This window comes from Anser brachyrhynchus (assembly GCF_964034855.1).
Source record: "Anser brachyrhynchus genome assembly, chromosome: 8".
In the NCBI taxonomy this organism is placed as follows: Eukaryota; Metazoa; Chordata; class Aves; order Anseriformes; family Anatidae; genus Anser; species Anser brachyrhynchus.
This window is the reverse complement of record NC_137702.1, coordinates 8,826,734-8,841,783: the sequence shown is the minus strand read 5'-3', so window position 1 is coordinate 8,841,783 and position 15,050 is coordinate 8,826,734. Positions and strand designations below refer to the sequence as shown.

Below are 15,050 nucleotides of genomic sequence, written 5' to 3'. Positions count from 1 at the left end.
CAGACAGCACTGAGATAGGCAAATACAGGGATTATCATCATTCACACCACCTCCTACAGGTCTGAGCGAGAAAGCCAGCTCCTCTCCAGACAGGGGAGGAGGGGGCTCGTCTGGAGGCAATTCAGAGCATCCAGCGTCACTCTCAGCAGCGTGCATTATTCTACTCTAATAAAGCAATCTATGCCCCCTTCCTCCTTTTTGCACTAAAAGGGCAAACTAAGGATACACACACACTGCAGTCTGAGAAAAGGCCTGAGAATGCTGTCAACACCTGTTCAGATAAATGCCTGCATATGCCGAGCAGGTTAACAGCGCATCAGGTTAATAAGGCATCAGGTACTCAGCACCAAGGCACGCTGTCTGGAAGGCCTCCGTATGGATGAGAAGCTTGTGGAGCTGCAAAGACAACATGCTCTGCATTGCTCTGAAGCGTGCTTTTTAAGAGTGATGTAGACATAGCCTATAAATCTAAGTTAACCCTGTAAGCCTGGAGGAGTCAGAGTCCAAGACTCAGTTCAGGACTAGGAAGGGCTTTGCAGCATTAGCTCATTCCAGCCAATATCAAACCTGTTTCTCGAAACATTTGTGTAGATTTATGAGGCTCTGGTGGGTGGGAACTTGAAATAGATACCGTGCTCTTCTCTTCGATGCTAAGATGATTTATGCTGCCAGGCAGCTCTTCGGCACAAAGCCAGAACAGATCTATCAGATGTAACTAACAAGTGTTGTAAAACTGTGAGTAAACCAACTGCAACGTGAGCATCGGTTCCATGAGCACGTGGGCCCCAATGGGGAACAACAGGTGCATAACACAACCACTAGTAGGAAGAAAAACAAAGAGGTACACACAGAGACAAATTTAAGTGGCATTCATCCCCATAAATCACCGTGACAACTACAATTCTCACCACGAAAAAGAATAAAAGGAAAATAAGAATGAAAAAAAAAGGGAGGTATGTGCTTGAAAAAAAGAAGTGTCACAGCACCTCGAACAACGGAATTGGAAGCAGCCGTGTTAATCCCTCATGGACTATCTCACCATAATGATTATTTATTCCTTACAAATGGGAATTCTAATCTGCTGATTTTGTGGTTGCATTTTTGTGGCTTAACATTCCACATGTCACAAGAAACATCGGCCTCCCCACCCTGCCTAAATCCTCCCCAGTTAAATTGATCACATGTGTGGCACACAAATGAAAAGGCTACATGCAAACATCGCGCCTTTGATGGGCTGAATTCTGTTTATCCTCAAGACAAGAGGAAGCCCGATAGTCATATCTTCACCTGTGACTTTCTTCCTAAAATGCCACTGGAATCATTTTGTTCACCACAAAACCAAAACAAACCCATAAAATCTGTGACTTTATGCAATTATCCTGAATTTCAACAACTATTTTACCAAATATTCCTGTATTTAACTAAAACAAGAAAAAACTAGACAAGATTTGGATTTGATTTGAGTCAGGGTGGTGCTCTATTGCCCCAGCAATAGTGACCCACAAGCTCAGTTTCCTTCAATGAATCCATACTTTGCCTGCCTAGAATTAGACAGGAGATTCAGAAGACTCCAAAATGATGAGAACCGAAGGTCAGTACCATTCAAAACCTTTCTAGCAACTCATGATACTGAGGCACAAATCCTATCAACCCCCAAATCCTACAATTCCACAGATTACTCTGTGGCAATTCCTCCTCTCAGCGGTATCCAGACTTGCCTCTGCACTGACCAGATGATGCTCAACAACCTCAGAGGGACCTTGCACAGAAGTTATCCTTCTGTGGAACTTGCTTGGCAGGGAAAGGCTTCCGCTTGATTTGTCCTCAAGCATGCGGAGCAAACCTCACTTTGGCGTCCTGCTGATGGAAAGCCAATTTACCCTGTTGGGATGAAAGGCGGAGTAGCACAATGCCTGGCTCTACCTTCTCATGACTTCTGGAGTATGAAAGAGAAAAATCTGTTGCTCTTAGGTTTGGCAAACTAGCTTAATAAAATCCAATTTAATAAAAAACAGTAACCCAGAATTGCAGAAGATTCATGAACTGACATCCCCAGACATGCTGCTTGCATGTCTGGTCTTTACCACAGAGTCTGGTGGCTTTCCTTAAGCTTTGAGTCATGTCAGATGCACAAAGCTCCAAAGCCAGAGAAGAGCTATGGTTCAGCACTTCCCATCAGGGATCTGTTCTCAAAGGGTACACGCACTGCTAAACAGAAACAGGCCAAGCAGCTACCCTGAGCACCATGTGCCTGGTCGCCCATGCAAGGTACCGGTCAGCTCATGAAACTTGCTCCATTTTACACTGCCTTAAGTATGGTGTAGGGGCACGGGTCTGGGGAGGTCCCTGCTGGGAGCTGCTCCCAGGCGGCTAAAGCACCTGGTTCTGCTGATCTCCAGTGCTATCCCCAGCAGGCACCCTTCTGGATAACATAAAAACCAGCACAGCTGCTGCTCACCACCATGGGACCAGAGGTCCCTAAAGGCATGAACCCATTCTGCAATCTGTGCACCAGGCACACAGCCCAGCATCCAAACAGCCTTCTCCCCAGCTCAGTACATGGCATCTTGTATACCTGTGTTCTTGTAAGCAAAAAGATCTGCCAAACCACGATGGTGAGCTCTGACAAAATTGACACCAGATGCATCCTCCCCAAGTCAGCAAGGACAAGCTGAGATTGCTATCCTGTAACGTCTTACAGCTGGAGGCTTCATCAGCATATGACATTAAAGTACATGTGATAAGAAGGGTGTGCCAAATAGCTAAATTGTAGCCCTCCTCTAACATACCAAATAACAAGGCAAACTCGAGCTAAATTAGAAGACAAACAGTGGATTAAGTAATATAACAATTGTCATATGTATTAAATTTGAATTTTTTACTACAGCAGGATGTTAGTAATGAAAACAATCCTTTAGCTCCTCAACTTCATAAACCCACAAAACAAAGTGTGTTCGTCAGATCTCTCTTTGTCCTACCATCTAGTGCATGGCTTGTAGCAAGAGGCCATATGAAAATGGGAGTAAAGATAAAGACGAGTACAAAGTAGGTTAAAACACTACCAAATTAGCTGTCTGCATTCAGTTACATCAACAAGAGCATTTCCAGCCCAGCTGGCACTCAGCTGCTAGAGGAGGTGGAGAAAGATGTTGAGCCAGAATCTCAGTAATTCATTGATTAAAAGATGCACTTCATTAGAACATTCTGCTAATAAATTCTACATGGTTTTCCTCTTACAAACCTAAACAACTATTAATTTTATAACATGCACTGAATCTGCATAACTATAGAATATTTTAAGCAACATTTTTCTGCAGGGAAATGCTGTTTCAGCTCCAAAACACTTTGCAGAAGATATCAATTTTGACAGATTTACTGAAAGAGAAAATTCTGATTTGATGATTTGGAGGTTGTCGTATTGTTAGAATTGTCATCATTTCTTTCTAATAGCATTCATTTTATTACTTTTGACTGTCATGCCTTACTGAAATATTAACATCAACGTCAAAATGATTCCACAGATCATACCTTTACGTGATGACTAATCTCTTATCTTTATTACTTGGCAGTGTTTGGTCACCATCAAGGGGGAAACACAGTAGGGTTTCCACTGAGGCTCATGTTGGGGCAGGCTGGAATTTTTGTTCCAAAACCTTTTAAACGTTCCTTTTTTTTGATTCAACTTAGAGTACAAACACATTTCTTCCCCTGGAAGAGAAATCCGACTTTTCAACATCCTGCACGTGTGGTGATGATAACGGCATTCATTTGCACTGACTTTCAACCACTGTCTTGGAAGGAGTTTAGAAAAGCCCATCGAGAGCTCTCCTCCGGTGGCACAGCCACAGGGACTCCCCCGGAATACAAGCCAAAGCTGGAGGATCCCTGCAGTTTTAAGTCCTTTAATAAAACTGATTGAAAGGTACAGCACATCTCCTTTACTAGGAACTTACATATAAAGTAAGGACATTGCAGCCTTTTAATTATTACCACTACTCTGCTACACCACAGTAATTCGCTGAAGCTAGCTTATAATTAATTTAATTTCAATTTATTTTTTTAGCCCAGATGTTTTTGTTCATCCATGCAGCCTCCAACAGCCAGGCAAGAAAACCTCCTTAAGCAATACAAACAAAAACAACTAGTCAAAATATCTTTCTGAAATTATTAAAAAGTCCTGGTTTTAACTTGGACTTGACGATCTTAGAGGTCTTCTCCAGCCTGATTCTATGATTCTAGGTCCAGGGAGTTCGCCAGATTCCTGAGAAAGACATTAGACAAATGTGCAGTCGCTGGGGAGATCTGCAGGAGTGAATGGGGCACCACTCAGTAAAGTTAGGTCCAAGCAGCTCCCACCACAGGACCTTTTGTCTGAGTAAGGATGCGATGATGGGAGAGCACTGCTGGTCTGCTGCAGCAGGAAGGGAGTTGCTGTAGAAAGGAAGATGAGCACACAGCAAACAGTGAGGCAAAGCAAAAATAAAATAAAAGTAACCTTGAATCTGCAGCTAGCCTGAAAATGAATTTTCCAAGTGTTCTTTAAACCACCAGCATTATTCTTAGGCACACGTGCCACAGAATATGCCATTTTTCAGCAGAAAGATTTTAAATATATTCCTTATTTCCTCCATGAAAGCTTTCCCAAGAATCTTCCCCCAAGTCTCTATTTCAATGAGTTATCAGCCTTCATTTTTAGTTTTAGAAAGGGGAGTGGAAAACAACAAAAAAACTTTTGGGAGAACAGTTTTTGTTATGTATTTGGAAAAAATACTTGGATTCAAAGAAAGCAATTTTTTCCTTTTCTGATTTGTTACAGGTTCAAAACATCAACTGGTATGATAGAAAAGCTGCTCTGCAGCTTCTAGAGAAAGATGTGCTTTTAAACCAACGGGCCACAGGATCCAGTGGGAGAGAGACAGGTATCCCAGAGCAAGATAGAAGTATCTGCTCAGACTTCTGTAAGCAAATTATGCACAAACATCTGTTAGTGAAAGAAAAAGAAATCACAGCAAACAGATGTTCATGATGCCTGAGAACATTGCTGTAAAGCTGCTGTTCTTCAAGAATTCCAGGCATTTATCAATTTGTTATTAGCTTGCAGAGGCTGAAAGCACTTGTGGCATACTCCATTGAAGACCTGGGCAGAGTAACCAGATCCAGGGCCATTTGCTTCTGGGTTGCATGGTGGAGGTATTTGTGCGTAAGGAACTCACCGAAGTTTCCCACTACCCAGATTACTCTACAAGGAGCTGCCAAACACTGTCCCCAAAGCCCCCTTTTCACCCCAGAAGTCTGGGCATAGCAGAGCTCACCATTAATCCCTCCATCACACCACAGCCCGCTGAAAAAGGAGCCCACTAAGTCTGCAGCCACAGATAACCGCACTTGAGCGTGGATTATGTCCTTAAGAGTTTGTTTCCTGGCAGGATTTGCTCCTGGGTTTTCATATAACAGGACAAATTCAGACAGACTTGAGGCACTGGCAATCACGTACATGATACAGGTGAAAACACCCAACAGACCAAATAAATGCTACATGCCCTTATGGTCAAACCAGGGCTTCTTCACCTCTGGCACAGGTAATGGCTCACACAACAGAAAGCGGCACTGCAGGGCCAAAACGAGATCTGGAGTTTTCTCCCCTGCTTCCCTCCCCGCAGACTTTGACCCAGCTCCATTTGCAATGGTGAGGAAGGGACAGAAGACTGAAAACAAGCAAGAACTCTATTAACACATGCAAATGTCGGTAAGCTAATGAGATTCCAAAACTACCTCAACTCCCAGAAAGAAATTACCCAAATCAGGTCAATCTGAATAATAATGAGATGACATTTTCTCCTCATGGGAGGCCACAGCTGAAGCACGTGAAGCTGCTCACAGCCCTCTTGTCTGGATGACCACATCAACCTAATAAACTTCTGTTACATCAATATTGTTCCTGTCATTGCACTTCGCATAATTAATTCAGATGCAATCAGGATGGAGAGCAAAACAATCTCTGCAAGCGCCCCCCCAGCACTGCAGTCATGCTGGCATTTTAAAAGTGGATTTAATCAAATGTTAATCAGGCAAGAGAAAGTTCAGGCAGGTGCAGCTGCAAATAATCCAGAAAGATTAAGGATGTCTCAGTGGCTGATTATCCCGCAGCACGGGAAACATGCGCCATGAGGAGGATGACAATCTGTTTCCATCTCCTCCTTTAACAAGGGCCCTTGTAATTGCCTGAATATTTATTTTTCCAACTGGAAGTATGCGAAGCATTTTGCAATATGTGACTTTACCAGCTCTCTTCTCCTTGTCTGTACAAAACAACTCAAAGTGAAAAAGTGACCTGGTCAAAATGAATTTGTATGAGCATTTTTCCCTGCGATAACCTTTTTGTATTATTAATGAAGTTCTATTATTAAATGTTATTTTCCCCATCCATAACTTGCTGACAAGATTTTTAAGTTATAGCCACGTGAAGAATGTCCATGCAGAACTCGTGTTTCAGTGAATTCCCCAGTACATATTACAAAGTAAAACCCTGACTAAAATCATACGATTTTTCATGATATGGAAACAGGACAAGCAGAAACCATAGACACAGAAGCATGATGATTCAGCTGGTGATAAAGCTGGGGAAAAAAGCACTGACCTCTTTTATGCTCACCATATTTTTTACCATCTGTTTCTAGTATAAGAGTATTTATTTTCTTTTAGCCCTAACTATCACATAAAGAAGTTCTCTCCTTAAATACACATGCATGCATATCTGATTCTTTCATGTAAACTTCGTGTTGAGAGGGGAAATCAAAAAAGTCATGAGCAGAAATCATGAATACTCCACGTCCAACAGTTCTTTAAGCTTCAGAGGCCCACAGATAAGTTTTAAAGGGAAGAAAAAGCAGGTTGGCCATGGAAACATTCTCGTAAGTTCAACATCACTACTGAGGCAGATGCATTGACAGAAGAGCCTCTCTGTTGCTCACCCTGTGCCAGAATTAAGTTGAAATTTAGCTCCAACTGACCCACCTGGAAATGACAGGAGACCACCCTTGGTTTGAAAGCAAGCTGATGGGTGATGACTGCCAATTCAGGCTTGAGCTTTAGTGTAGCCAACTCTCTTTAAAGCAGCAGCAGTGGACTGAGCGGCCTAGAGCAGACCTTTGAACAGCCTGTGACCACAGCCTTTAGATACTCATATCAAAACCAATCACAGGATCACAGAGATAGAGGAATATGGGACACAGAAAAGTAACTCTATTTTTGTGCCTCCCCCCCTCCCTTAGTCTTGGTAAAAAAAATATTTTGAAGAGGAAGATACACTATACCAGAAAGGTCTCGTTCCTGCAGGAGTTCGAGGTAGGCGATCATGATGGTTCATTCTACATAGTGACCTCCTACGGCTTAGGGCTGGACCCTGCTTCAATATTTTGTTAATATAAAAGCCCCAGTGAGTAGACTGGCATTTCTGGGTATAGTTCGTTCTGGTTCTTGAGCTAGGAAAAGTTATGCAATGGATACTGCCATACTTTTGCTAGCACCAAGGTAGGAGCTTTTAAGAAGCCTGGGCTCCTGCAGAAAACAGGCCAAGCGGCGCCACTGGCAGAGCCTGACACACAGGTTTTGGGGCGTGGGGCAGCCCCTGGGTCCCTGCTGAATGTTTATCTGCTGCATCACTCAGGACTTAGGGACCTTTTAGCTTCCGGACATTATTAGGGCTGGTCTATGTCACCAGCTTTACAGCCCGCTCCTTCGGCTCGTTATCAGTCCTAGAGGGAAATACCAACAGAATAACTCCAAGTTGAGCTGAGGCTGAGCAAGAAAGGCTCATTTAGCAAAAACGCTGAGGGAGGGAGGGAGCAGGGCTGGTGGGGGTGTACAGACAAGTGTTTCCATTCAGATGCCAAAACACACGTGAACAGACAATTTATTTACATTAGCCATTTTTTGGAAGAAGAAATGGGAAGGGGGAGAGGCTGGCTCCACTGTGGATTCTCATGTTCTGTCTCAGCAGATGTGAGCTGTCGGGCCCCGTGCCGTGTCCCCTTGGCACCATGCCACAGCCCGCTGGCATAGGGCCACCAAGTCCTGAACGACACACCGCGACCGCGTGGAGCCCTGCCTTCTTGCTGTAGGTCCACCCCACCTTCCACCTCCTTTCACCCAAAGCCCCACCCCTGGCTGCCGAGGCCAGGCAGGAGGAGGTTGGCTGGAGGACAACCACGACCTCCAGCTCAGGTGGAGCTGGCCTCCTGCCTGCGGTCTGTAGTGCAGAACTATCAGGCTTCATCCCAAAGGGGCTCTATGTGCTCCTCACACATCTCTGCAGGCCAATTACAAGGGAAGCAGACATGAAAGCGAGCACAGGATGGAGGCTGAGGCACGTTTACTGAATGGGAAGCAACAGGCTTGAGAAGGGATCGGCAGCCCATCGGCCACACAAGTAGCACTGCAATGAGTAACCTGCAAACGGCCCTGAAGTCACACCTGGACCTCAGTTTGAGACACTTCCCTTTCAACAGGGCAAAGAAAGAGGCAGAAAGCACATCTACAAATGATCTAGAAAAAAGTCCAATATCCACATTTACTTGAAAAAACTCCTGAGAAATTGCTCAGTGGCCCAAAGAAGGTCCAGCCCAGAGGAACAAGCTACGCTGCAGAGATGGTGGGAGTCTGTGCAAGTCTGGCACAAGCTGATCTGGGACATGTCACAGGAGGGAGCAGCTCTTTGCACAGCTCTCATTCAGAGCAGCTGACTAAATAGTGCTATGTGGCTGCTAATGAAGTGCCAAGACGAGAGACTGATACCTAGATGCCAAAGGCTTCTCATGGGCCCAAAAGGATGAAATTAGCTTTTGATGCGTACTCGTGAACTAATTTTGATTTTACAACATCACATATACACAGCTCAAGATGAAAGATTGTTCTACAGTTACAAACCAGGACTGCTCATGTTGGTATCCCACTAATGGAACATAATACCTCCAACTGAACTTCCTTCCCAAAGTACATCCATATTTTTGATCTGGCAAAGATTTTAATTTTAAGCAAATGACACCTGGAGTTCTATCTGCCAGATCTTGTTTTCAGCTTGGAAAACAAACAAAAAACTCTTCAGTAGAGAAAAATCCTCCAAATCCCTAACAAACTTTGAATTTAGTATCTGAAACAAGTTCTGAAACAGTGCTCCCTGTTTGATCTCAAACTCAGCTGCACAAAAACCAGGATCTCTGTTCTTAGGAGAGCTTCTTGTAAATCCTTAGACCAACAGGGGACCGGGCAGGTGAGGTAAGTAAATTTTTCTACATGTATTTTTCCCTCCATGTTCCCCAGACTCAAAATACTTAGGGCTCACAGTCTTGTCTGGGGGTTAGTTTAGACACATACTGAAGTTGGAGAAACAGCTGGCTGGAGCCAAGGGAAACCAGAACAAATCGATCTGGAAACCAGTGCTGTAAGAAGTCCTATCATCCACAATTGTGGTAAGCCCTGTGAGCATCCCTGTTGCCCGATGACCTGGGGCAAATACTGGCTCACCCCATGTCAAGCTTCCCTGCCCTATATGCAGCCTTACTGTGGACAGGGTCCTATTCAGATGCTCAGGGCCATCCCAGTAAAAATGTCTTGTTTTACAACAGGAGCTTGTCTGCCGAGAGGTGAACTTCCACTATAGCCAACTGTACGTGCACTGGCTAAGAAAGCAGTCCCTGCAGTAATGCCCATCAGAAGTGTGAAATACTCACCAGGCTGACCAGGGTCTGCACTTTTAGCATCTCCCAGCACACTCAGCTCCTTATAAAACCAAGAACAGCAAGTCTAATAGCAGAAGTTCTTATCACTCTTAAAAGAAATTAGTTAGAAGGACAACTTAAGAAAAGTTTTAGGCACACACCTCAGTCTGTCTTTATCCAGCAAAGCCCGTGAGCATATGTTAAACTTTAAGCAGCGTTTCTGTCAAAATGAAGTCAAGTTGAAGGTAAGCATATGTCTAAAGTGCAGCAGGTGTTGAGGAGAGTCAGCAAAGGGGAAAGGACATCTGTCCTGGGAGTGGAACATGTTTCACATTTTATAGTCTTTCAAGACCTCCAGACTAGCAGGTCTTGCCTCAGATTCTGGCTACTCCTCTGCTACAGTTTATAAATGAATAATTGCTAGTAAAATAAAACTGCTGATTTTTTTTTTTTTTAACTTTTTTTCCACAGCTGCATCTATTACCCAAGTGTACAAATATTGCATTAACAAGATCACCTGACTCAGCTCTGTTTTTTATCACAGCAAATGTGTTACAGATCTATAATCAGAACCATGCCTCTCAACATGATTTGTGGGACTCTTAACTGTTTATGCTAAAAATAGCTTTTGTCTTTTAAATTTAGCAGCATCACAACATCCCACGAGATTGCTCATGTTAGATTCTTGACTGCATTCATGTCCGTGCAGTTATTTGAGAGGTGAACAAGAGTTTGAGCTCATGCTTCATGCTCCTTGAGCAGGCTGCAAGAGCCTACCCAGGCTCTTCTTGCTGTCCCCGGGGCACAGCACAAGTTATGTTGTCAACTTTTAGCTGTTTTCTGTGACATGCGAAGTGTCTGTCAGGATTAGGCAAAGCCCACCAAACAATAACTATTTTCTGCCACAACAAACTAAAAGAAATAGTACTGGATCACACTAAAGGTCCATACAACTCATCCTCCCATCACTGTGGATGGCCAACGCAGATGTCTGGTGAAGAACACAGAAAATAGAAGAGCTCTGTAGGGATCCTTTCCCCCTAAACTCTCACAGCCTCCAGCCTTTTGCAGTTCATAGGCTTCCTGAGCCAGGTGATGTCTCTGGATTCAGTAATCCTCAGTGGATTCATTTCTGATCCAACATCAGCCATAGCTGGGTTGTCCATATGAGCTTTTTTTCCCCCAAAACTGTATCAATAATGCCCATCTGGTACTGCAACTTCAGGGAGGTGCAGGTATATCTTACTGAGATTATATTATTGTATATGTTAATATACGTATCTTAATGTCTTAGAAATATATATTTTGTTTGTGGGAGGGAGGATGTAAAACATCAGCTGTGTGCAGTGGGAGGGGTGAGCAAATGGTTAAGGCCAGAACTGGACTTCAGAACACCCACGATCTGTTCCTAAATAGGCCGCAGGCTTTCTGTTGTTGCTTTGGGCATATTAGTACAGTCCCTTATCTGTCAACTAGAAAGAATTATGCTGTTTTGGTCCCCCTGTAAGTTCCTTGGGATACACCAATTACCAGCCCTCACTTCACCTAACTTTAGGTTTTTAATCATAGCACTTTACTTATGCCCTATTCTAGTCAATGGAGAGAGACTGACACAGAGTGAGATAAATCTCCTGAGAGAGTTATGCCTTTCTCCAGAGAGGCAGACTTCCTACTCCTGAAACATAAATGAAAAAGCCTATAATCTCTTGATATTTGATGAAATTACTGTGCTAAAGTACCTGGAGTCAGCTACCATGATTCCAGGTCTTCACATTTAAAATAATGGGCTAATACAAAAAACACTTTTTTTTTTAAAAAAAAAAAAAAAAGGCCCTGAATGAGTATATCCCATCTGCTGAACTACAGACAGGAGTAACTAATTCAAATACGCATTCATGGCAATGCTTGAGCATAGCAGATGTGAAACCCAAAGGCCAAATGCATCCGGATGCGAAGTACTTGCCTTTCTAGCATCATGTTCTGAGTTTCCCATCAATATTCTCATCCAACTCTCCCTCTGCACATAGGTTACAGCCCATGACTTTCACGTCAGTTACATTTATGTTATAGTAACTGAACTTCTGAAAGATTTTATTGGTTTAATAGTACTTGCCAATAAGCACTGTGGCACAGTATAGGTTCTTTCCAGCTTATGTGTACAGTCTAATACTATATTTATGCTCTGGGTGTTTGTTTTCTTTTCTTTTTTTTTTTTAATTGGGGTTGGGGTGTGAAGGCACAAAAGAGACAGGGCAGGGAAGGTAATAAAAGAGGGAAAGAGGAGAACGATGGGATCTAAAATTAGTTACTTAAACATTCTGTGTGTAACTGAATAGTGGTTTGATAGGGCTGTCAAACCTGACTTCTTCCTGAAACCTGTGCAAATAAATAAGCACATAAAAGAACTAACAGAAGCCTCAGCCCAGCCTGTCAGCACAGCAGCTCCATCATGGCAAGAATATATCATAAGAACTCATGAGCTAGTTTCTCAGCAATGCTCTGGCTATGATGCAGAAAGAAGAATTTAGCATGTGGCTAATTGCCTTTCATCTAAAAATCAGATTGCAAAGTGATTTTTCAAACAAGAAAGTCAGAGATAACAGCACAGAAGAAACTCAGATTAGATGTCTTGATGAGATTAATCCCACTCAGCATTAGATGTCTAACTACACATTAGATGTCTAATTTAAGCTGATTATATTGGTTTCTTCTTTTATCAAAGGAGGCAGTGAAATGCTGACAGAGGTTCATGTCTGGCATCTTAAAGAACTGTGGAGAACTGTGATGGGTGAAGTAACTTTGGAGGAGCACGTTTCTGCTAGCTATTGATGAAATATCTGTAGCTAAGTCATTTGAAATAAATCCATTGCAGAAACAGTTTGTGCATCTCCATCAGTCCAGAAGTCATAAGCAATTCCATGAATCACAAATGATATGAGGTACTTTGCTAGCATTTTACACATACTGATGATTTGTTAGGGTGCAGTCTCACTCAGGACTGAGCTGTAGATAAGAGACCTAGGGTGTCACAGTGCACCAGTCGCAGTGACCAGTTCTGCACCAAACTGTCAGACGTGCAGCATGAGCTGAGCTGGAGGAAGTCTCATCGCATTGAGAACTGATGCGTAGCAGACTACACACCAGCTGGATGAGGAAATAGCAACGAACCAACAGCATTTAGGGCTCTACATGTTAACTGAATCCATGATATTGTATACACCTGTTCCATGGTCAGAAGCACTGAACTAAGGGGTGACCAGATCCTAATCTCAAAGAGGAGAAAATCAGGAATGACTTCATTTAATACCTTTGAGTAACTATAGGATACAGCTGGCAGAAGATATCAGAAACAAGCCATCTACCTCTTCTCCTAAGCGATGAATATTCATTGCCCTAGTCAGCTTAGATCCGTGCTGCTCTGGCAAGAGCCCAATTACTTTCTGTAAAGACCATGTCTAAAGCACAGATTTACTTTATATTCTCTGCCCTGCTGTTCATCTCTAGCATAACTTGTTTATCTCCCAATATATGTTTTGCTACAGCCATAAACTTGACTTCAGCAACAAGCATCTGAGCAGTGCTTGGATTGGGAATTATAAGCAGGCATGGCAAACAGCAGCCATCTGGCTCAAGTCCCAGCACTATTCCATTCGAGCAGATCTGTTCTTTGGTGGCCACTTAGAGTTGTATTTTATTTATTTAGTGCTGCTAAACCTCATCTTTATTTGTTCATGTAAATTGCCTGAGTGGCCCTGGACTTGGAAGGGAAACACATTTTTCCCCCCCAACAAAGAAACAGATGATCTCATTGGCAAATGAGACACATACGGCATTGTGTTTACTTCAGAGCAAGTTCACTTATGAATCAAGCCACTTGACTTACCAAGCTTTTTTCGCCCCTTTTCTATTACGGGGAAGCCTCTGTCAATGAGGAGGATGTCCGATCTTCACCTCACGCCATTCTGCATTCCCCTGCTGTCGGGGTTGCTGCCTCATTGCCCCGGCGGTGCCTTTCAGCACGGTGCTAACAGGTCACTCCCTGAAGAGGTCTGATCCAGCCGTAATGCATGCTGAAATCAATAGGGTTCAGTTCCTCCTAATGAAGGCATGAACTTACGAGACAGTCTGTCCCTTTGTGCTCAGTGAAGATGTAAAAGCTTTCTAAAGCTAGGCACGCACTGAAATTCAGCCAGGTTTCAGAAGTGCTGTCTAAGGGCTCCGGCCTTTTGAAAATCCAGTCCTCAGCAGTCTGGTTACTGAGCACTTAACTTTGATTTGAGTAAAGAGACAAACTATCTTACAATTTTGGGTACTTGAAAATCTAGACCTCGGATCCACATGTACTGAATCCTAAAAAGAGCAATGCCGTGCAATTAAAACGTCTGTGACAGGTGCCACCCATATGCTGCTGCTCTTCTTGGGGATGCTCTACCCATCGCTGTCCTCCTCCTGCAGGAACTGCTCCAACCACAAAGCAAATACTCACTTCCCTGTATTAACTTAAGAGTCTGGACTGGACACAAACTTCTGTTTCCCACATTCAAAACGAATCTAAGCCATCAAAGAGCTATTTGCCAAGGAAAAAGTTAGAAGTCTCGCTGCATAAAAATATTAATCCTACGAGGATTCCCACCCCTCCCTGGAGAACTGATCCCTTATTTTCCTAAAAGAAGTCCCCATGAACTGGCATTCTGGAGTGAGGGCCCATTTTGTCCCAAGGCTGTCATCCAGTTCTTCCCGAGGGAAGCTCTGTCCTACTTCTGGGTGATGGACAAGTGGCCACCCACAGCTCCCCACCCCGTGGCAGGCTCAGCCAGCCACCGAACCCCACAGCTTCTCCCAGCCTCTCTGCTCAACATTCGGACAGTCTTTTCAGCCAGCAAAACACATGGTGAATTTCCAAGTACTTTTTTCAAAATTTTTCTTGTTGCAGCTGATACTGTTCTGACTTGGAGTCAGCAGACTGAGGACAAATCAACCGAATGACAGAGTGGAAGAAATGAAGGAATCATCACTAGTTTGCGCATTAAACAGCTGATTTACCAAAAGGCATCAGTACAGTTACATAGGGAATTGTTTCAAAAATAGTTCTCTGCATACAGAAGACATGACCACATATGCTCCTCTCCTGATTCATGACCTGTCACTATGACATGCGGTATAACCTCTGTTGTTAGCTGTTATTAATTAGCGGGACAGTTTTCAGCCCAGGGACTGCTGCCATGAGTGTTACCACAGCTATGAGCTAACACATTTGTAGAATCACAGTTAAATAAATTGCACATGCTACCTGGTAGTGCCATTAGGATCGACAGCCTTTTACATTTTTATTTT

At 43.4% G+C, this 15,050-nt stretch overlaps 1 protein-coding gene across 10 annotated transcripts in view; it reads right to left on the bottom strand.

Moving 5' to 3' along the window:
* Nucleotides 1–15,050, bottom strand: part of TRABD2B (TraB domain containing 2B) — a 286,108-nt gene that overhangs the window by 79,111 nt on the left and 191,947 nt on the right. The window contains exons 5-6 of one of the 10 annotated variants that reach the window (XR_013954405.1): nucleotides 5,313–13,786; nucleotides 4,336–4,431 (exon numbers count right to left, since the gene is read on the bottom strand). The exons of 6 other annotated variants lie outside the window; for them this stretch is intronic. Coding sequence is in view for 2 of the 4 variants with exons in the window: in XM_080602719.1 (XP_080458845.1) it covers nucleotides 4,274–4,431 (158 nt within the window). In the remaining 2 variants the exon portion in view is untranslated. Of the gene's footprint in view, nucleotides 1–12; nucleotides 4,432–5,217; nucleotides 13,787–15,050 lie in introns of those variants that run through there. 3 more of the 10 variants (XR_013954406.1, XM_080602719.1, XM_080602721.1) reach the window with 3 other exon arrangements.